The sequence below is a fragment of the Lytechinus pictus genome, chromosome 1, assembly GCF_037042905.1.
Source record: "Lytechinus pictus isolate F3 Inbred chromosome 1, Lp3.0, whole genome shotgun sequence".
Lineage (NCBI taxonomy): Eukaryota > Metazoa > Echinodermata > Echinoidea > Temnopleuroida > Toxopneustidae > Lytechinus > Lytechinus pictus.
In genome coordinates, this window is record NC_087245.1 from 20,363,174 (window position 1) to 20,387,319 (window position 24,146).

Here is a 24,146-nt window from a genome sequence, read left to right on the forward strand (position 1 = left end):
TTTTTCATTAATATGATTTGCTTGTTAAATATGAATGTATTGCCCTGTATTACTTTCTGTATACGTGTTATTTTGTTTGTCATGTCCTCGCTGAAATGCTGATCGCGGGCAACTATGTATATTTCATGTTTTTAACCCAAATAAAGTAAACAAACATTTTGCCTTGTAAACCTTTATAAATTACAACTTTTTATTTTATGATAATGATGACGATGATAATAACAATAATAATAATAATAAGAATAATGACAATATATACTCATAAATAACTAGGGTAGCCACGTCGACTATCAGCTGATTTTCAAACAGGCCCTGAATAATTTTATATGTTCTTCTTATCCTTCACCATTCTCAATAAATTTGCTCTCATTCTTTTTTCTACTTCTTCTTTTCATCTTCCCCACTTTTGTTTTTTATATTCATTTGTTATGTTTTTTTCTTTATTTCTGTTAGTGTTGAGCTATTTTTTGCATTTGTAACAGTTTTTTTGTCTATTTCTTTTATACCATGTCAAACAATCATCTGTATATTATTCTGCTATTGCTACCATTTTGAAGTAGCCCCTATAAACATCATTATTACGTCAGGAAATGGAATACCTGGATCTCCCGGGCTTTGTTAAATTTTTCTTGGAGAACAAATTAATCAATATAGGTCTTTTGAGGTTATCGCGAAATCGATATCCATCGTCAGGCACTTCATACCATTGCAAATACTCCTTTACATACACATGGTACAGGGGCGGTCATTCTGGTTGAAAACACTCTATATTAACCTTGATTAGCCGAAGAGAATCTCGTGTGAAAGTTTTGTCACTCAAAGGCATCTGGATAAATGTTTGAATTCTCATTAACATTCAGTAATTTTAAGGAATGCAACAAAAATGACATTAATTTTGTACAGAATAATTATGATTCATTCAACATTAATTTGGACCTTCAAATGAACTTGATCAATCAATTTGACATGCGAATGAGACCCACTATAGTCGAGTGTGGTTTCATTATTATGAGGTCTATTGGCGTGTTTTTACGCGATGAAATTGTGAATATTCCTAAAAAACACACACAAAGAAATGGTTTCACTCATAAATTACTCCATCAATTCCATACAATTTTCAATAATCGATCCTTCACACCCGAGTAATGAGTTTTTATTTACTTAACCTTAAAAACCGTTTCAAAAGTAGAGATAAGAAACGAAATTGACAACCAACGTTTGTATTTGGTCAAAATTAATGTTGACATAGGGAGCACAGCTGTATACATAATTTTTGCAATATACTTTCTCGAAAAGCATATACAGAAAATGCATTTTGCCCCATAACTTTGCCACACACCTTTCTCTCATTCCGGCATTCATTCTTTCGCCTCAGTGCTGTCATCTTTGTTTGCTTTTCTTGGAACAATTTCAATATCCAAGTATTTGACTCATCAATAAGGATGGCGTGAATGGACCAGAACAAATTGATTAAAGGAATCAAGAAATATTCACTCCAATATTCGGACAATATTCGGACTGATGATGATACGTTTACTAATTGAATAATGATGTACTCACTTACGATTATTCCCCCCTTTTTTTGTATTTCTAGGGAGAATTTGTCTTCTGTTAAGAAAAGACAAAAAATACAAATTAAAGGAATATCTAGATTTAAAGATTTATCTTGCCCGACATACAACAAGAGTTTTTTTAAAGAGCTATCAAACGACCAAGAAAGATATACATATAGTCCTTTTCAGGACTATGTACATGGTGTTAAACGCAAAAAAATTCATTACTCTCTTCACCATGGAAACCTATAAAGATTAACAATATCAAGGTTAGATAATGACTACATGCAAATCATAAAAATACTTTTCTTATTCCACTTCCTCAAATCGTACTTTTAAATAAGCATCTTGTTAAGAAACGTTTCTGGGATGGGTTTAACTTAAAACCTTTTTAAATGTATCAGAGACTTCTCTATGACGGCTTTGAGTCATAACTAAGAGATTTCTCTGAAACTACATCAAGTCTTCGATAAAAGGCTTCTCTGAGATGGTTTTACGTCATCACAGAGAGAGGGAAGACTTTCATCAACAGCTGTCTTACAAGTCAGATCTGACAACTTTCCTTCGTTTTTTATTGACTGACGATCACTGCTAATACGGAAACTGTCGGATGAATCGAGACTTGTCGGATAAAACGTCCGACGAGTCATTTCATGAAACGCTTCATCAGGTTTATCTCCGAAAGTCATCATGACTGGGAGATAGCTTTGAGATGACATTCTTCACCGTTTCGACGCCTCTCTCAGATGATTATACATGACAGTCTTCGCTGAGGCTGTTGTCAGATGATTGTAAGTCATAAAAGATTTCTCTGGCGGGTACTAAGTCATCATAACAAGGAGATGGAGACACGAGAGAGGCCTCTCTGAGATTAATGTGATACTAAAATAGTAAAAATTAAAATATTGAGATATTCATCACTAATAGGCTGTATAGATAAGATGAAATAACTGCTATCCGATAGACTTCTCTGTGATTGATTTAATTCCTCATTTAGAAACACATCACAGATGTATTAAACCCCTAGTTAAATCTGCTAAAATATCCCTAAGGCATCTCCCACAGACCCCGTTTAGTTCTTATCGGGATATTACTCTGGATCAGCTTGACATCCTCACAAATTGAGTTTACGAATGAGGACTGATGCATTTCTAACTGTATCAACTCACTTTTTTACTTCCGAAATTTGAATCTCCAATGTGACGTGTATTTGTTTTTGCTTTTTTTTTTTATAATTGATGCATTGAACTTTCTTCTGCTGCAATCTGGTCTTTATACAAAATGATATATCAAACTTTATTTTTAACCTACCTGTAAGCAGATAACCGATCCTTGGTGGCCTGTAAAAGTCTTAAAGATCTCTCCTGTGTTAATGTTCCAACTATTCACTGTAAAGTCGCCACTCCCTGTATAAAGCACTGTTCCAGTACTGTCAGCCCCAAGACAGTGTATGGCTGCTTTATGGCCACGGTACGTAATCATACAGTCTCCCGAGTCCATGTTCCACGCCCTGGCAGTTCCATCAGCACTTCCCGTGATGAGGATATCCTTGTTGAGATCCATGTCGACCACGTCTTCCTTCATGGCATCTTCGGCGGGAATGTACATCAATGGAGTAACGGATCGCGAATGACCACGGAAGATGTGAAGCAGTTCTCCATCGTCAGGGTCCCAGCACATCGCCATCTTGTCATACGAGCTGGTGAAGAGAAAGTCTCCGGTACAGATGAGACGGTTGATGGCTCCACCGTGGCCTTCGATCACCAGTTCTTGCGTGCCTTCATCGATGTTCCATTTCCTAATCGTGCGATCAGCACTACCCGTAAAGACGAACTCCTCGTATATTTGGCAACATGTGATGTAACCGGTGTGGCCCTTGAGAATGACCTTCAAGGATCCATCGAAAACATGCCAAACCCTTGCCGTTTTGTCGTCACTCCCTGTTGCAATGTAACTCCCATCTTCACTCATCGACATGCAGTTTATACATTTCTTATGTCCTTTGAAGGACAACAACAAATGTTCGTCTTTTTCGGGCTTCTTCTTTTTCTTTTTCCTCTTTTTCTTCTTGTTCCCATGCTCGTCCATAACTTCTTCCTCTTCAAATTCTTCACCCTCCTTATTGTCCATATCGTCTTGTTTTCTCTTCAATCTTTCCTTCTCCTCGTGCTCAATTTGTTTCATCTTCTGGGATGCCCCGCATCCCATGTTGCCTTCCGATTTCCGTCAGATTCATGCAATTCAGTAGCTCACAATATCTTCACAAATTCATCGTGTTAAGGTTATCTGACCTAAATTACAATGAACGTTGTCCGTGTGAGAAGCGGGCAATCATTTCTACTTTATACACAACCTCCATAATCTCTGATGCAAATAAAATGATGATCATATCATCTTTCCATTTTTCTGCATAATCCGAAATTATAAATCATCCACAAATATCTCTTCTTTGGCTTGAAAGCAGAATCCTACCGCCAAATATGTGATATTCTGCAACGAATGGCGTCCTTTTACCATAGCTACATGACGCTCGACTCCCAGACAACGATAATCAGGTATGTCCCTCTTTATTACTTCGCATCCGCTCCTCGTGGTGTGTGTGAGTGTGTGTGTGCGCGTGAAGAACTAACGAGTGTGCGTGGGTATGGATGGATGCCGATGGGCTAATGAAACTTTCATATATTGTCTGTTAGTAGCGAAGGGGTAGCATGCGAGGCATTATTTCAATATTGATGAGAACTAAAACCGGACTGATGCTCAGTCCCTGAAACAGTGGCGTTCTGAGCATATCCGGTAGCCGAGATGGCGTATAGCCTCTTCTCAGTATTTGCTTTTAACCGCTAATTGTTAAACAAAAAGTGTGAATTATTGATTGCAATTAACAAGAGTAATCTAAACATAAGTTACCTCGAAATCTCTAAGGTGTGGAGATTGCTAATTACTTCGCCATACATTATTTTAATAATACAGGATGCGTTATACCTTCGAATAAAAGTACTTGCTTGTCAAATTTTGCGTAAACAAAATGACCTTAATTTTTTAGTGACAACCCTTTTTTTAAACTCTGCTTGCCAAATTGAAACTAGTACACCCTTATAAAATCGTCCCAGGACCCTACAAACAGTACTCTGGAAATATGAGAGCTAATTGCCACTTTTCTCGCTCGTTAAGGAGAATATTTAGGGTTCGCAACCTTTCTAGCACCATTTAGACTTATCCAAGAGAGCGAAAAAAAATGTTATTTTACAGTGACATGTTTATCTATTGACGAAGGAGGTAGTGGTATACTTTTCTTCGTGCAGTTAACTATTCGCTTTAACATGTAATATGTCCATGAGGGGCAAAGGTTTTGAAGTGATTTTGGTGTTATAATACCATTTATGAATTGATGTGAATAATTTTATTTCAATTCAACTAAATTTAAGAGAATCGGGATTTGATACATCAAATGCAATTAACCAGAGTTCTGTAAAGACTTTAATAAAACCATTTTACTCTTCAACTCGCACCGAGTATTCAATACAAGTAACCATCAGCAAATCGTGGAAATAAGTAACGATAAAGAACTAATCTGAATTCAGACATTTACGTTCTAAAGCTTTAGATTGTCCCACGGTGAAACCGATTGGCTGTGTCTTAACGAGACTATTATGAGAATCAAAATTTGTGATTGTAAATCCATGCAAATCCGTAAATATTTAGAGCACATAAATCAGGTTAACCATGTTTTCATCTGTGTGCCAAATCCTGCATGTGAATAATAATCATTTGTAAAAAAAAAGAAGAAAAAAAGAGGTGGCTAGATAGGTAAAGACTTATTGGAAATAAAACAAATGTTAGACAAATGCAGCTATGTAGGTATATAAAGTAAGATGACATAGAGAGAGAGAGATATATATATAGCGTATGTGTGTTGCTGGTGCGCCGGTGTGGGTGTCTGTGTGTATGTAAGTGGGAGAGAGAGAGAGAGAAAATTAATAGAGGGAGTAAAAAAATAGATATGAGACAGACGGTGAGTGAGAGAGTGTGTGTGTGCTCAAAAACATATCTAGCGAATGGCTTGATTGACGCCTACACAGCATCGATTGGAGGGCGCGAACAAAAAAGCAACTTTCTCTCCATCCATTCCCTTGTAGGTATATCGTCTGCAATTTTGCAGCGATCATCCCCCTGTAGATCGATAAGTTAATATTCATGACGTCCCTTGTGCTCGCTATTTCAGTAGACAGATCAAGAGCTGATGGATAAAATGATCGATACAGGTATCGACGAAAGCTGTTTAAGTGGTTATTTTTGTGGTGCATGGATGTTGCGGAAAAGAGGGTTCGGAGAGAGGGAGACAGAGATAAAATTAGAGGGGGATTGATCGAGCAGGTGGGAGAAACAAGAGGGGTTAATCAGTAAACAAGGGGCCGCGGTTCATACACAGAAAAATGAGAGAGAGAGAGAAATACATAAAATATCTAGAACACACACCTACAAATACAAAATATGTTTTGGAGAGAGCGGATATACAAGTAGCCGGACTTAGGCATGTTCTTAAACACTACCGTAAAGGATTAACGGTTTAGTAGCCGTCTTGAGGGATCTTAATCGTAGTATGTCTATTGCCGTAATATAGCCGCAGTAGGCCGCATGTAACAATTCTTGGTATTTATTCCAGAACAGTTAAGATTATCTGCCCCTGACCGGCTCTCAAACAAGAGCAACGGTCGAGTGCCAATCATGACGATTGATGACTGTTGGATGACCGTCTCAACTAGTCTGCTCCGTAATAATGCCGCAATATGCATGCTTAGTTATATATTATATCACGTGTTTAATCCATATACATGTTACATTTGACTTGATAGACTAATTTTGAAATTATAATAAGAGTCTTTTCCCAAAGTTCAATGACCACAATGACCTTTGACCGTCAGCGACACTCGATTGTCAAATAAAACCTTGGCTTCCAAAGTTATGTCATTTAAAAATTTAACCCTAAATTCAAGATTTTGTTTTTATGACCGTATATTAGGTACTCTTAAGCAGGAGAAAGAAAAAAATGGCACCCAAAACAGAATCCAGGGAGTAATAATCGTGCAAATACAGTGTCTCTGTTTAAATCACTTCCTTAAAAAATGTAATTCGCGCCTTTTCACAAATATCTCATAGGAATGCATGCGTCATTTTATTGCTACGATTATAATGAGTATCTAATATTGTGAGTGAATCAGTTTATTCTTCTGAATCTTCTCAAAGCAAGCAACACTCTCGTGTTGCACAATCTTAAAACGAGGAAATCTAACATGTTAAAAGAAACAAAATTAGCGCGTGATGACGTCATGTTGCACCGAAAAACTGTTAAGCGAACATGACGGAACGCAGTCTGATGTTTGCTGTCTGTCTTTGTGTGCTGATACATGCATTCAACTCAAACTCATAGTATTGATGAAGCAATTGCTCTTATCTTGTCGGACGGGGAGCGGTGAAGCAGCATATGCATATATGATTAAGAAATGATAAATATGTTAATAAACCATTGGGAAAGATGCATGAAATCATTTGCTGAAAATTCCGTGTGTACTCGAGTAAGGCCGACAAGCAAGTGTTTGGGAGATTGCCGGGGGAGGGGGGGGGGGGGGGTAGGCTGAATCTGCAATCACAATCTGCAGAATTGAACATCTTGATTTGGTGACGGCTGCATTAATTTGAAACGCGCACATCGAGAGCTCGCTCGCGATTTTCTGTTCTCGAAATTGACGCAAAACTTATGCCTCCTCATTTTTCTTTGGCTTATTAGGCCTACGCTACTTCCGTGTGTAACGAACTATAGGTTGCATTTTTCATAAGGCCGGTGGATCCCCAAATAAAGAAAAGGGTCATGCGAGACAATTCAAGCATGCATAGTACATTAACCCAATATCTGAGGTACCAGCATGATTAATACATTCAATTATCAGGATAAATATTACTCCGACTTAAAATTCAAAGAAAGGCTGCTCATTAAAATAATGGAGAAAGCCCCAACCCAACCAACATATGGACAATTACCAATATTACTGAATGAGAGCGCCGTTAAAAACCAATAAACAACAATTGATCTGATCACCGACAGGTGTTTTTACTTTCACTCCATCTATTAAATTGAATTCACCCTGCATCACTTCATTAATTAATTTACTAGATATCCAAAGTGCAGCATGATTCTGTTTATAATTTTCAGGCTGATGATGAGGCTCAATCATTGAAACATGTTCCGTTCATTCAAATGTGATGTTCTCTTCATTATTTTTGTCTTCAAGTAAATATCGTGTCGTTCTTCTGGAAATGTCACTCCAACAATCTTCCCAAGAGAAGTTCATGTTGTGAAATCGGTAAATTGCCAATTCGTCTATTGCCAACTCGTCCACTTATCACAAGTCATGGTCTATCTTCATTTAGTCTCATGCCATCATGTCATCCATCAACATTTCGTCTAACAACCATTTGATCCAATAACCATTTCGTCCAATCATCACTACGTCTAATCACCAGTTCGTCTATGACCATTTTGTCTTATAACCAGTTGGTCTAATATCCATGTTATTTTCATTCATTTCACCCAATTTACACTTGATCCAATTAGACAAAATGGTATATGGACAAATTGGCTATTGGACCAACTGGTAAGTAGACGAAATGGTAAATGGACGAAATGGCAATTAGACCATATGGATAGTGGATGAACTGATGGTAGACCAATAGTAATAGTAATAGTAGACGAGTTAGTAATTGGACGAGTTGTCATTACACCAATTGAAAATAAACCGTGAAATATAGGACTATGCCGAATTTACTTCCAGTTATTTACCTGTACATTGTATGCCTTTGCAATTTTGCACAAAAATGAACAGTATACACCCTCAAAAGAATAAAAAAAGCTGGTTTCGAGAGAGGTTGTTTCATTATATATGTATAAATGAATATACATACATAAACATATATATAATTTATATGTATATATATATATATATATATTCTTTTTTTAATTCATGCTACGGCACTTGAAAATATGATACAGGAAAATAGTGTATATACATGTACACATTTAACGCCTTGGTTAACCGCAAATGGCAAAGTTTGATCAATATCTTATCCTGGAGGTTTAGTGCCAAGATGTGGATTTGACGGGAGACTTCGTGATTCACAGTATGTGTACATATTCACTGACAAACTCTCAACTAGTATGGTATTAATATCATGCCATCAATAACTCACATGACCAAGCGAAATAAACCCTAATCATAATCTTTACATTACTTTTATCTAAACCCAAAACCTACATTACAATACTAGCTCTATAACATTATGCCCTCCGAGATTTCAGACCGGAGCAAATGACGCAGGGGCATATGTCGCACGAGCATATGTCATGTCACCGTTTTCATATTAACTATTTGTCGGATGAACAGCAGTATAAGAATAGTTGCAGGATTTTCGGTAGAAATAATGACTTATTTTTCTTGTAATCAAATGAACACAATTTATCAATATAAAAAAAATACCAACTAAAACAAAGAAGAATAGCTTGCCTCTAGATAAGCATGGACCTATTACGATAGGTCCATGAGATAAGTAATAAGATGCAGATCTCGAACAGCTTGAATCTAAAGATTGTGTTTGGTGAATATATCTTTTTCATAATATTTTTTTAATAGAATAAAAATTGGTCATGTTTATTCAAGTGTTCTCCCCCACCCCCCTTTGAAAGTGAGGACCTTTTTTTTGTTTGTGAAATTTGCCGCGGACGAAATGACCTTCAATTTTAGGTTAAAACTTTTTTTCTTTTTTTGCTTGTCAAATTTTCATCGGGGAAAAGGTGCCCCCTTTTGGAACATCATCCTGGATCCGGCCCTACTTATAGGTTATGTACAGGTGGAACCTTTAGATGAAATACAAAGTCAGGTACAATCATTTACAATTGTTTTCACCGGGAGTGCATACCTGCATCTCTAGATGTGCACATTTAAGTGTAAAATGGGAGCTTACTGCACCCCTGATGTACCCAAGTGAATGTCATGATTTCAAAATCCTTAAAAAGCGCGGAAATTGTTGCTTCCTATCACTGATATATGCCATCTGAGAACTATAAGCATTACATTCGTGGATATTAGTTATCTTTTAGATGAAAACACCACCAGTAAAGGTGCTCCTGGTGCTAAATTTGCATAATCATAATCCTTCATTTCAAGTGTGACTGATTGTTTTGCACTGGATAAAAGAACTTGTAAAATTTACGTCACTTTCAATATCATTCATTTCAGAGTCATTAATTCATTTCTTTTCTTTTTTAGTGTAAATGAAGACAAAAAATTATTTTGGAAAGATTTCTTTTTTTATTAGTGAAAACGTTGTGTTAATGATTACACATTTTTTGGGTATCATAGGCAGAAAGGCAACGGTGGATACTCAAACAACGATGCCCTTAATACGAAAGGACTAAATACAGAGAGTATTTGACAATGCGAGAATACGGAAATGCATCGATGACAATGTGTAATAAAGGGAATTTCATTAAAAATGCATGCGTAAAATAACATGTGTAATTAACATGCGACGATCAGAAATGCATTTGTATAATTACGCATATTGTAATTAACAAGGACTGATATAATTTTCTACAGAAGAATAAATCATCATAATGTGAAAAGAATAATCATCCCTGAACTCTCATTAGTTCATGGATATAAAATATCTTTCTTCAATATGAACTGAATAGAACGAATCACACACGGCTTATAGATGTCAAGGAGAAAATGGATTGACCGTTGTTTAGACAAAAGAACTGAAGAGAAATTGTAAATGATGGGGGGGGGGTAATGATGGGATCGTGGCAAAGGAAGGAGCCATTTAGTGGTTGCTTAGCAACGGCTCTCCAGTGACGCGCCACCTTTTTCTTCTTTCCAATGGGAAAGTTATTGATTCTGGGTGAGCTGAGATCGATAAAAAGATAGAGTAAGAATAAAAGTGCACAAGACATATTAAAATATATTTTATGACATACATAACCGCCGGTCTCTTTCCCCCTCTCTTTCCAACCATTGTTTTGTGTCTCTGACGAATATTTTCTAAAATTTATTCAATGTTTACAATTATAAAATCCTCTTTAAAATGTGATATCATTATAGCCGACATATTCTGTCAATAATCATATTAACCTCTGATAGAAGAGACCGAGGCCCAAAAATATTATATGAAATAAAATTGTCCCAATCTTGTATAAGTTTTTTCATTTGCCAGAACCATTTTTTCCAAAATGTTGAATATTTATCGATACACTGCAAAAATTCCGGTGTTGATTTAACACCAGCCCGGAATCTATATATGTCCACACTAGAGAAGTATTCAAACAACACCAGTTTGGAATCAAACCGATGCTGTTTTAATACTAAATGGTGTTGTATAAACACCTATCTGGTGTTAGACCAAAACGAAACTGGTGTTGTTTAACACTTCTCTGGTGTGGACATATATAGATTCCGGGCTGGTGTTAAATCAACACCAGAGTTTTTGCAGTGTATGCACTGTATAAAGGTTTTTTTTATATCTAGGATGAAGTCGTAACAATGGAGACCAATTGCGAAGGGCAGGGTTGCAATCCTTAACTTTAAGATCATTATTTTACGGGTCGCAATCGATTTTCAATAATTCATTCGTTTCCGGGTAGCAATACTGGTACAATGAAATTTAGTTGTTTGAAATCGGGTCGATGGGATTTCTTATTATTTTTTTTTTCTTCAGAGTTATGGTATTAATAGTTGGTCATTGAGTTTACCTACAGCAAGGTTGTTTCCCCTGATTGCATTGTTCTCCATATGTCAATATTATGCTTTTGCTTCATTATTTTGTCATATTGATTTTGATTCTATCAATATTGTATAAAAAGTGTCGTTTCGGGTTTGTGTGACTTTTCAGCGGTCAAGGCTGTTAAATAGCCCAGGAAATGACAGTAATGTACAATGATATGGATAAAATGAAATAAAATTCGATCACTGAATTCTTCCAGTGAAAATGATGGATATCCACAAAAAACACACATTTAAGTAATATAAAACGATCATTGTAAATCGGAATCCATGTTTGGTTCTACCTTGATCATAATATTTGTATGAACTGTATTTAATAATCGCTATTCTTCGTCGAGGGACCTCTGAATCGGATATATTATTCACTTATCTATTGTTTATTTGCTTTAAAACATCCCCTATTTCAACCCCCTAACAATGGATATATTTTCCAGCTGAAATATATCTTGATACTATGGGAACGAATCTTAGAAGTCCATAGAACAACTAAATTATTATATCTAACTACATCATGATACAGTTTGCAAATCTGTGGTTGATATTAACGTAGATGGGGCTAAACAAGCACAGGTTGGAATCTGACGTAGTTTCCGTTATAGGATCCTATGATTTTTCTGTATTTCATATTGTATGAAAAATTAATATCTTGCTTTTAATGATATAAAAAAAGAAAAAAATGTCCATTATCGTGATTAGATTTTAAATCATATTATGGAATATCAATATAATGGTTTTGCACCTGCATTGCGCTCATTCGATCAATGAAGAATTACACCTTTTTACAAGGCTACCATCAATATCAAGCCTAATCGCTCACGACAGCAGTCTCCTGCATTACTTCAAATTGTCATTTTGTTGATCCAATGCTTATACTACAATTATATAATTAATTATTTCTATATTACAAAATATTAACTTTGCAGGCGAATGCAAAGATAAAAGCATCAACCAATCAATCAAAACACATTTTCTTTAATAAAAAAAATGCAATGCTGTGAAACAAATATCAGAAACAGCACCGACGGGATGAAATTATTGGCTTGCATTATTCATTCTGAACAGTTTCATGGAAATACATTGATAAACGTGTTTAATATGGGTGTTCATCCTTGGACTAAAACTGAATACATTGTATATTCAGGGGGAAAATTCATTGACGTATGAATAATAATAATTATACATATGATTTATAAAGCGTCTTCCATTTTAATTAAATGCTCATGGCGCTTATAAGAGAGCAAAACAAAAAGTAAAGAGAAGAGAAGTACAAGAAAGGGTAAATTACAAATGAAGAAAACAGTCTGTCTTCAAACCTTGTATACCTGCTGGTGAACAAATGCAATTTTAGGTTGTCCTTAAAGGATGTTGCAGAGTTTGAGTTCTTCAGCTCCTGTGGATAATTGATCATGGCTGAAATACACCGTCACATTAAAATTGTAATTGATTACATTGAATAATTCATAATGCATAAATGGGAAAGTCATTCACCCATCCATCTCATTATCAATGAAGCAACAAATACAAAAGACAATGATGAATTGCAAAGACATTTATGACCCAGAATTTCCAGAGCATTTTTGTTTTCATTTCATTTTTCATACCTGCCAGAAAAACTTTGCCTTGTTCCATCTGAAGAGCAATTCCCTGGTAAAACAAAAAGGTGAGAACATTGATTGGAATGACAATTAAAATGATTTAATTGTCAGACATTCAAGTACAAGGAAGAGGTGCTTACTTTCCAACATCCCTCAAACCGGGCAAAATTGAAGGGGAAAAAAATGATATTACATGTTTTTTTTTTTACTTTCATAATATTACTAACATTCATAAGGTTATTTTCTATAAAGATAAATAGTTTTCATTACATTCCTTCATAATAAGGCATCATTAGAGAATCATTCCCATTGGGATAATAGAGATCTATGGGGGGAGGGGCAGGTTCAGTAATTATTATCAACCCCTCATATTCTTCTTAAAGTGATAAAGAGGGAACAAAAAAAAAGGAGAAAAGATGAGAGAAAATGAGCGAAAAAAAGAGAAAATTGTAAAATACGGTACGAGAAAAAAGATGACTGGGTTATAAAATGAAACATACCTATTTTCATAAAAAAGACCATACTCATCCTTGGGCCATCAAAATGCCTTGACACCACTCACACCATAAAATATCAGCAAATAATTAAAAGACATTTCCATTCTTTAGAACACCATGAAAAATATTTCATTAACCTCATACCATCCAACAGGTACACAAGTGAAACAGGAATTCATAATATATATTGTTTTTTATTATGAAATTTTAACCAACTTTTTAAAAACAACTGACAATGGACAAAATAAGCAGACAAAATCGTATCCATTAAGATATAGAATACTTTGATAAAATCCATTTGGAAAAGGGTCCATAGTATACTAATTAAATATTGTGTCCAAATAGGAACCAATCATTAGAAAAACCCTTTGATGTGGGCTGAAGAAGAATTTTATCATCTTAGCAATCATGAATGTGATGATAATTTTTTAAACATGATGTATCCCAGGATTAACTTTTACACATATAAAGTATGTTATTGACATTACCAATGTTATGTATGTTACCAATTTTATACATACTTTACTGGTGGGGTGGGAAGGGGTGAGGGAGTCCACAAACAGACACAAAGATTATGTGTGTGATGTAAAGAGTAGATGTGCTAGTATGCCAGTACATTAATAAATTCTATAGAGCTTAATTATAAGGGGTAACTTAGTTTTGATTGATTTACATAATTGCATGAAATGCTCAACATTACATTATCTAAACAATAACACCTGATCCATTGCAATATTTAGTCAACCAAAATAGTACAGATTGTAATATTATTAACTATCACATGGATACATAATAAATGAAAATAGTATTTTTATCAGCCATGCCATGTAATCAACTTTTTTAATTCTGCAAAGATGATATGTTAAATGGATCTCCAAATCACATAACTTTTTCAAAAATTAATTTCCACGTTACACAACCGTACCTGAAACTCTGGCTATCCTGTTCACAATTATTTACAGATCCTGGACTGACCTGATTACGATCTCTCCAAACATATCTAACCACATACAAACTCATTTTAATCTCTAATGTTTTGATTTTCAATTCCAACACTAGAAGCTACTCTCTATTCATGAATCATCTCTTCGCTCAATGATATACCCCCTCTACCGTAATCAACAAAGATCATCTGCATACAATTGTTCAAGGATCCAATCATGTTCAATGTCTGAATTTCATTCACCACCGTCATATACTGTCTAATACTCCATGCTCCTTCAACGAAAACAACGAGTGGACGACCAAGCCTCGCTGTCGTCGACCTTGCTGAACAGCACTCCATAAGTTTCTATGCTGAAGTTATTTTGGGGTTGGGGGTGCATACTGCCCCATCCATATCTATAATCTATAATTAAATAACAGACAGAAAAAAACATTCTCTCCTATACAGTTCTATGAATAGCTTTCCAAATAAAAAGCAATTAAGTATCATAAAAGAATAATTCAGAATCTATGACACATCCCTTTCATATTCCATACACATTTCAATAAATCCCCATAAATATCAAGTCTCTTTAAAGGCTGACAAAACAATGAGATTTCTCAAAGGTTTCAAACAACACAACGGTTTTATCCAATCATATAATTTGCTCATTAAGAATCATACATTTACTATAATAAGAATGCATCTTTTATCTGAAATTATTGTTTCACTCACACACACATGTCATTTCTCTCTTTTTATTCAAGAAAACACCTACAAAAGCTCCAAAGTTAACTCACTGGTGGTGCTGAATTACAACTAAAGATGCTTTACAATAGATGAAACACTGTGTCACAGACATACTCTTCTGCTCTCAAACTTGAGAACATTTGATGATACAAAACTAGAGAAATGATGAAGAAATTAATACGCTGAAACCCATGCCCATGCCTGGCATGTCCTATTTCTCTAGCTGGCTGCATGTGTCTGTACAAGTGCACTTTACTATTTCAGTAGAAGGAACATGATCAAATTAATTTGCATATTTACACCTGAAAATTCCAAACACAAAGCCTATACTGGGCTGAATAAAATAAGGCATGCATGTCAATTAGCTCTGGCATTAAGGACTCAACAAACAAGACCTCTTTCACACTAGAAAATTAAACCTCATTCTCCGACACTAATCATATGTATTTCAATGACTACTGACATCAGAGACTAGAGACAAGATATCTTTTACACTAGAAAATTAACCTCCCTATCCAACAGTATTCGCATTGACCATGATTCACCATCAATGGTAATCACATGTATTTCAATGACTACTGTCTGACATTAGAGAATAGAGACAAGACCTCTTTCACACTAGAAAATTAAACCTCATTCTCCAACACTAATCACATGTATTTCAATGACTACTGACATTAGAGACTAGGGACAAGATATCTTTTACACTAGAAAATTAACCTCCCTATCCAACAGTATTCGCATTGACCATGATTCACCATCAATGGTAATCACATGTATTTCAATGACTACTGTCTGACATTAGAGAATAGAGACAAGACCTCTTTCACACTAGAAAATTAAACCTCATTCTCCAACACTAATCACATGTATTTCAATGACTACTGACATTAGAGACTAGAGACAAGATATCTTTTATACTAGAAAATTAACCTCCCTATCCAACAGTATTCGCATTGACCATGATTCACCATCAATGGTAAACACATGTATTTCAATGACTACTGTCTGACATTAGAGAATAGAGACAAGACCTCTTTCACACTAGAAAATTAAACCTCATTCTCCAACACTAATCACATGTATTTCAATGACTGCTGACATTAGAGACTAGAGACTAGATATCTTTCACAGTAGAAAATTTAACCTTCCTATCCAACATTATTCACATTGACCATGATTCACCACCAATGGCACATAAAGCAAGTTCTCGATTTCTGTACTTCTGTATTAGGGGTTGTTTGCACTGCGATGCAGAATGCTGGGGTAACTCATTAATGATGACATCCCAAAACTCATACAAAAAGATTTCATATCCTAGGCACTTGTTGTTACAATTTTGAAGTTTTTTAATTTTTTTATTCCCCAATTTTAAAAGAATACTAGGGGGTTCATAATAATTTGTCCTGCGACAAATCTCTTTGACATGCTCTGACAATTGTCAGAAGACTCAAAATTTTCAGGGGATATATGCCCAATATCATCCCGTGGTGAGCTTTAAGGGCCCAGCCACTGACAAATCATGGGGAAATTGAATCAATACGATATTTGCAAAAGGCCGATTGACTTGCATAATATAATCCGTCAGTCATGAGCGCCCGTCGGACTAATGCGATAAAAGTTCGGACAGCACGAATTTGACCAAACTCGTGATAGTTATTTACTTCGGCTCATCGCAGTTCCAGTTTCCATCAATCCCAATTCCTAGACTCATAGCAGGTCTCTTGATTGCTAAACCAAAATAAATAATCTCTGTTAAGTTACATGTTCAAAGTGAAAACATGGAGTTTACTTCTGGATGGTTAGTCTACTAACCATTGCTCTCCTATAGACCTCCCAGACATGCCGGCGTCTATTACATAATACCTCCAGGCATGCAGCCGAGTGAAAGACTTGAATCCCTTCTCTGTTTTGAGATTAGCCTCGATTTCCCCATGCTTTGTCAATGGAAGGTCGCTTTAATGTAAAGAAGGATGTTATGTTCGTTGGGAAGGAGCAATGACTGTGAAAATTTTAGTTGAATTTTTAAAATTTAAATTGAAAAAAGATACAATGAGGAAGTTGATTGCTTCTTCAACACAAGAGCAAGACCTACTGATGGAATGGACCGTAAAGGGCACTTTGGCATTTCTGGTGCCTAAAATGAGCATACGAGTGATATCACCCTTGTCACTTTAGTTAGAAACTATACAACACAGTTTTGTGACAGTTCTACATTTTAAGTACTATGACTTGAAATAGCTAAAATTAGAATTTTTGATGAGCTTAATTCACAAAATGGAAAGATGGGCTAAGCGTGGAAACAAACTTTGATCCACTTTATAGTCTGACTCAATCTTGAAACTTGGAAGAAGAAAAATCACACACTAGTGAAAAGTAGAGCCTTTATTCTTTCCACCTAACATCTGACCAAGAATACTTTGAAGTAATACACATTCACCTCTCATCACTCGTCCTCGACTACAATTCATCATGAACTTCATACTGATCCCTAGACCACCAATCCTTCAAATTGGCAACTGCTGACCAGTCGACGACCTTCCACCAGTCTGCGATGTGACTATCCCGTTTGTTCTGATGCTTCAGGTAGTACGCATGTTCCCAAACATCAAGCACTAGGATTGGTTGATGGCCATCTAAGATTGGGGTGTCCTGATTGGCTGTCGTTGAGATGATAAGACGAGCAAGTTCTTCCGCATTGTCTCCATAAAATGATGAGGGGTTGCGCTGGCTAAGCCAGACATAACCTACAAAATGCAAATAATCATAGGGGATGGTCAGTCAAATCTTTTAAAACCACATCAGTAGGCTTAATACTATAATCAATAACATATTCTCAGGCATTCAGCAAGGCATATTCTGAATACCGGTATGATTTAACCCTGAAATTCGACTCATAAAATCTAGTTCTCTCATAAAAGCTTAGTGATCTAATATAGATTGTTGAGGTACAGGAAACAATAGTAGTATAATACAATGATCAGTATCAGGATCTACTAATTCACCACTCTGTGTTTTATTCATCTTACCGCCAATTTTTTTAATTGCTTGAATGGATGCCGATTGAACTAAAAAGGTTATTGAAGGAGCAGTTGGAACTCGTTCTCATTAATGAGCACAAAGTCATTTCATTACAATGTTGATTTGTGTTGTTGAAAGTTGTTTCTACTCCTGAAAAAAATGTATAAACATACCTTGAACATACCTTGAAGTGCCACACTTCCATCTTCACGTAGGTAGATATTAGTGTGGCAGGGTTTGGGGGGCTTTGTAGCCCATTAATAACCCATGACTATGGGTGGGGTTGTTTGTGGTTAAGCTAAAGTTCTATAAAACATCAGCCAGAAGTTATGTTAACAGTCTCTGTCTTGAGCTGGTGCTGATGTATGGTATTGGTTTAAATTTTCTTTCAGAAGTTTGTTTAAACTTACCGGATCCAAACAGTGTAAGAGCTTGACTGGTGAACTGATTCTTGAATTCTTGGAAGCTTCCAAATGTTGCATTTATCTCACTTAGCAGATCTCCAGAGGGCATGGGGATGTCATTGTCCCTGTTGGCGGCCATCGTTGACCAGTAAATGTTGTGATTCACGAACCTGCAAACGATAAAATTAATGAGTATTGATCAGCATCATAATACGCATAAGAATCATGTTCTACCTTTTGTTGTAGCACCACTGGTGTTGTAATGCCTGACCCCACCTAGCATCAGGTATTTGAGAAGATTGCGCTTTGCTCAATGAACTTTGTTTTAATAAAATCAAAGTCATATAACTTGAGTTTATTTTAAGTGGTGGCAGCGGTGGGATAGCCCATCATAATGACTGGAAGGCACTCCATATTACAATAGCAGGGGTGTATGTGACCAATTCAGAGATGCCAAATTCAGATACCAAAATTACATGACATTTTTCACAGGAAACCATGGGCAAATAGACTGAGATGATATATAGAAAAACGAGAAATGAGATGGGTGGGGGGGGGGGGAATAAGGAGCCATTCTATGGAGACTTATGCCTTATGAGTCTCTGCATGATATGAGTCAGCAAACATGCTGACTCATGCCTTTGTCAGCATGTTAGCTGACCAAGTGGTGTTTGTCTGTTCTCGTACTTAATAGATTTTTTAACCTTACTGTTACATAAACATTATCTTAATTCTAAGTTATTTTATTAATTCAAAATTCAAATTTTCTATTTAATATAGCTGCGACCAGTATCATTTTCATAAAATATGCCCTATTTATTGTGAACCAGCAAAACTATATATAATTCATTATCAATTCATCATGATCATCATCATTGTTACCATTACCATCACCATCATGATCATCATTATGATAGGGTGTCTGAAGCCACACTGAAAAGTGTCAGCATAAAACAGGCTGATTTAGGGGAAAATATGGCACATTTTTTCGGGGAAGTTCAGGCTACTAGAAAAATGTGATCTGAATTGATTATTATCTTGTGTTTGGCATGTATGGAAAGAGAAAATTCAGGGGCTTCTTTTGACAGTAAGGACAAGTTTATATGATCATTTTAAATAAGGATTTAGAGATAAATTGCAAACCCTTATTTTTGTGTGTGTTGAGATTGCCATTTCTCCATGCGTTTTCTATGGGAAAATGAAGTTTCTGTTTTGCACAATTTTTTTCACTTTGTCGCAATTTTTCATTGTGATCTGGTTTCCAAATCTTTATAAAAATTGTACCATCAGATAGAGCATAAAAAATCCTATTGGACTCTTTATGGACAAGTTTATGGCATTAATAATGAATTTATAACAGCTCTCGGAAGCTAAAAATTTGGATTTGTGTGTGTCCATTTCTTAACTACACAGTCTATGGCAGAGAAATGCTGAAAATTTACCTAATTTCATTCTTCTTTTTTGCAGCCAATAATTGGATATTTTTCAAAAATGTTACATTTCTGTCAGTCTGAAGGTCATTTCTCTTCAAATTCACAAAGAAAATGTGATATTTTCTTGAAATAAGAAAAATAATTTTTTTCTCCAGACACCCTAATTATGATCATCATCATCATCATCATTATTCTCATCACCATCAATTTAGATTATGATCTACATAATTGAACCCAGGGACAGATCCAGGATGTTCCAAAAATTAACCAAAAAGAAATTTCGTCCACAAAAAAGTTTGACAATTAAGCAAAATAATAGAAAAAAGGTCTTCATTTTCAAAAGGGGGGGGGGCACACTTCTGTTTTAACAGCATTTTTACATTACAAACATTACACGAGCCGGCTTTGCCCCCCCCCCCTTGGATCCGCCAGTGATTGAACCCTAATGAACAACTCACTCCTAGATAGGTTTGAACAATTTTTTCTGTTCTGTCTTTTTATTCACCGAAGCGGTTAGAGCTGAATAAAAACAAGACATGATATTTAGTGATAAGTAGGTTTAACTTACCCACCACCATTGTTTCTAATGTTGCGTTGATATTTGGGAGGAATGTCATCCAGATGCTTCAACAGGTTGAGAATGGATGTTGCTACATAGCTGTCTGGCTCCTAATATTTAAAGAACATTTGAAACAAATAAATTCTTTCAAATACATGTAGATCTGTCCTGGGTTTATAAAGATGGGAATCCAGTATTAATATTAGGCCTAATTAAGTTAACCTTGACTAAACCTTTAAAGGGGAACCCCATCTAGTTAAAAAAAAATTATTTCCAGACTTGGGTAGATAGATCATTCTAAAAACTGCAACTGTGCAGTCATGATTGATAACTGCATCTGTGGAATACTATAGTAGTAGTAAAAGCAAAATACAGATATTTTTCATTTCCCCCAAATAAGCTATATACACTCATAGGCCCATACGCACGAATTAAAACTCTCTACACGAGACTCTCTGTTATTTATTGAGATTGTTGTATTCACCTCAGTTCTCCACAGTTGTAATGCTGCATTGAGTTTGCGTGTGTAGCCTGCGTGGTGGCCGCGATGGTGCACTTTCAAAGTTGCACTGTCGATGTAAGGTTCTAAATCTTCGTAATCAAAAGGCAAATCTGGCAAATCATACTCTGATCTCATTTCTGCAATACACTCAAATGGATAAGAAATGCAATAACAGCTTGAGCACATATATAAAATGAAGAAAACTGCCAACATTTTGCTTTCTACGTAGCAAGCAGACGCCATTGTGTTGAATGAAAGTGCAAAAATTGCATGTTTTCTTCCACGCATAGGTCAACATGCACAAAACTGCTGTATTGATAACAAGTGAAATCCGAATTAGATTGGGGCAGGTTTTCTTGGAAAAAAAATCTTACCAAAGCGTAAATTAAATATGCCCCCTGGAAGTCAATCATCTGCTTGTACCTTTATTGTTGCTTGAAAAATATAGTTTCATTTGTATAAATTTTGTATAAATGAAGAAAATAAGCGAAATGATAGATCGAGGGAGGACTTTCTGCTGTTTGTGTATTTATGTTTGTAAATAAAACCGCCTATATAGCCAGGATAGGGGCGGTAAGTATACGCGAGGGGGGGGGGGGTGCAGGGAGGGTTTTAAAAAAAAAATCAGAAAAAGGCATTCATTTAGTGGTATAAAATGCATCTTGGTCAGATCAGATTCGATAGCAAAATATTTAGCCACAGAGTTGCAAAACGGGGTCTCGATGGGTATAGCGTTGAAGATGAGAAGTTTTTCTGAAACATTGACCTGCTCTAATTCATTTCATAGTTTCATTTTTCTTAGATTATTAAACTCGATTTACGAAGAAAAGAGCTAAAAATGGGAAAGGGGTGATGCTCGGAGAGGAATCTTTCCTTTTCTATACTGACACACGAAACACGCGTGAACCTCTGTGATTTGTTTTAAAAAAATACCTGATTAGAAAAATTTCATAAATCATAAATATTTATAAATAAATATTCAAAATTTCAAATCGATGGGGCAAAATAAGACATGGGATTGATGTGCCGCGATATGGAAAAAAGTTTCATCGTATATACTATATATATTTATATACATATATATACCTACAGTTTTGCCGGTATATAGCACAGCCGGGGATTTCATGTATGTCACTTTGAGCAGATACTTGCCCAATATTGCTTGCTTAAAAAGCGGAAGAAATAGCACATTGGGACTCGAATGCGGTAGTGTTTCAAAGCTTCGACCAGAAGAGCAGAAATTTTGTGTCGATACAATTAAAAAGATACTTTTTATGATAATTTACACCAATGTAATGTATGTAGAAAATTGAGTGTGGAAAACAAAGGGAAAGGCAAAGTTAGGCCTACTGATTTTCCTGCACAGAGCGCGAAAGAAAATTTTGTTTGAAGAGAGAGAAGAATGTCTCATTTAGGTTTATATTCTTTTGAAAAAAGAGAAGGAAAAACACTAAAGCTGTACCCTTCTTCCCCTTTCAGAAGGGGTGCAAACAGGGGCAGATGCAGAATTTTCCAAGGGGGAGGGGAGCATTTTTCCAAGGTCCCTAAAAATGAAGGTCATAGTGTCTCGTGTAAAATTTGACAAGCCCCCCAAAAAAAGAAAGAAAGAAGAAGAAGAATTAAGAAGAAGAAGACAAAGAAGAAGAAAATGTCCTTACTTCCCATTAAATATGTTAACTTTGACTCTCAAAAGGGGGATGGGGCACGAGCCGGAAATGCCCCATCCCCCTTGATTTGCCACTGGGTGCAAATACTAGGAAAATGAATGAAATAAGCTTAAAACTCTACTTAAATTCTTCCTATGAAGCGGAGAAACTGCGGAGCTCACCCTGCACAACATTTATAGCTATATAGGGCGGCGTCTCAAGCCACCTTTCAGTAAACATGGGGCTATAATGTAGGCTTACCAAAACGTGGAAATAGTATTCAAAATGAGATAGTGTGCATGTCCTTCCGGGTCCTTCCACCCCCTTTTAAAATCGTTCTGCGACTTATTACTAAATGATCACAATATAATTTCAATTCTTTATTTCTGAGCTAAATTCAACTCCCTGATTAGAGGTATCTAAAATAAATCCACTGGATTTTGATATGAATCCTAAATATTTTGCTCAACTCCTGATGATTTACATTAAAATCTTTAAGAAGTAAATCTAAACCAAGTGACTGAATGGTCACCAACCACACTATGGCTGTAGTGGATTTATCAAAAAGTCCATGAGATTTAATTATAAATTGTCATTTATACCTTGGTCACATTTGCTCTACGGCGGCCGTACGGCGAGTCGAAAACAGCCGTTTTAATTTTTTTTGTACCAACTACATATAGGTGGTTTGAATTAAAATTAATAAAACGGCTGTTTCGACTCACCGTACGGCCGCCGTAGAGCAAATGTGACCAAGGTATTGTGCGTTCGACCGCCCCTCAACCCGAATCCCCGGCCCCTCCCCCTATTTTATTTTGTTTTGGATTTTCAATCGCACGCCACCGTACAAAATATTCTCATCTCCGTTTCGAGGTAAGTAAAACGCCCCATTTTATTTCAAAATTAGCTGTATTTATAATGATGTGGTTATGTAGTAGATGCATGAGTCGAACGATATTTATTACTTTTCAAATAAGGAAGTTAATCCATGAATTGAAGTCGGATAATAAATTTGTAATCCACTTTTGGAAGCGAGCAAGATTTCACAATCGTCGCTTACGTTACGACTTACGGTACGGTGCTAGAACTTGTGTCCCCAAGACTCCGCTCCGAGACCGAGTCCCGCTGCGCTGTCCACGTAGCTTGGTCCACGTCCACTGTGATGTGCTGTCGGCCGTCGAGTGCGTGAGTGACTCATTCAAGATTTTTTTTAGACTGAGAGACGTGGTAATTTCTAATTATGGTATATGGTACAGGCCAGATCGTTTTTACGTTAGTATAATAATAGCACTTGCAAAACACTTCTTCAATTTCAAATTTTAAATTTTTGAATAAGAGAAAGAGGTGTGTGAAAAAAAGATGTCTGGGCTGGCTGCGCCTACACCTGTGTAGCCAGGCGGCTTCTTGAGAGTAAAAATCATTTACTAACGT

The 24,146-nt window shown here is 36.0% G+C and overlaps 3 protein-coding genes across 6 annotated transcripts in view; 1 reads left to right on the forward strand and 2 right to left on the reverse strand.

Annotated features, from left to right (window-relative positions):
* Positions 1–452: 452 nt before the first annotated feature.
* On the reverse strand, positions 453–4,288 carry LOC129266578 (WD repeat-containing protein 86-like). Its single transcript, XM_054904457.2, has one exon. The coding sequence runs from the start codon at positions 3,759–3,761 to the stop codon at positions 2,856–2,858; it is 906 nt and encodes a 301-aa protein (XP_054760432.2). The 5' UTR covers positions 3,762–4,288; the 3' UTR covers positions 453–2,855.
* A 7,351-nt stretch (positions 4,289–11,639) lies between these two features.
* On the reverse strand, positions 11,640–21,388 carry LOC129266688 (superoxide dismutase [Mn]-like). 3 transcript variants are annotated; one of them, XM_064097825.1, is made up of 5 exons: positions 21,052–21,357; positions 20,577–20,677; positions 18,582–18,745; positions 17,591–17,897; positions 11,640–13,027 (listed from the first exon to the last, which is right to left on the reverse strand). In XM_064097825.1, the coding sequence occupies exons 1-4, from the start codon at positions 21,355–21,357 to the stop codon at positions 17,611–17,613; spliced, it is 858 nt and encodes a 285-aa protein (XP_063953895.1). In that variant the 3' UTR covers positions 11,640–13,027; positions 17,591–17,610. The 3 variants fall into 3 exon arrangements, with proteins under 3 accessions (XP_063953895.1, XP_063953900.1, XP_054760519.2); XM_064097830.1 differs by lacking the exon at positions 11,640–13,027 and adding an exon at positions 13,650–14,823 and having other exon boundaries at positions 21,052–21,388; XM_054904544.2 differs by lacking the exon at positions 11,640–13,027 and having other exon boundaries at positions 13,650–17,897.
* A 2,158-nt stretch (positions 21,389–23,546) lies between these two features.
* The window catches only part of LOC129259085 (vesicle-fusing ATPase-like), a 35,810-nt gene continuing 35,210 nt past the window's right edge, over positions 23,547–24,146 (forward strand). Inside the window, exon 1 of one of the 2 annotated variants that reach the window (XM_064097837.1) lies at positions 23,547–23,588. The gene's annotated coding sequence lies outside the window, so the exon portion shown is untranslated. The other variant, XM_064097842.1, reaches the window with a different exon arrangement.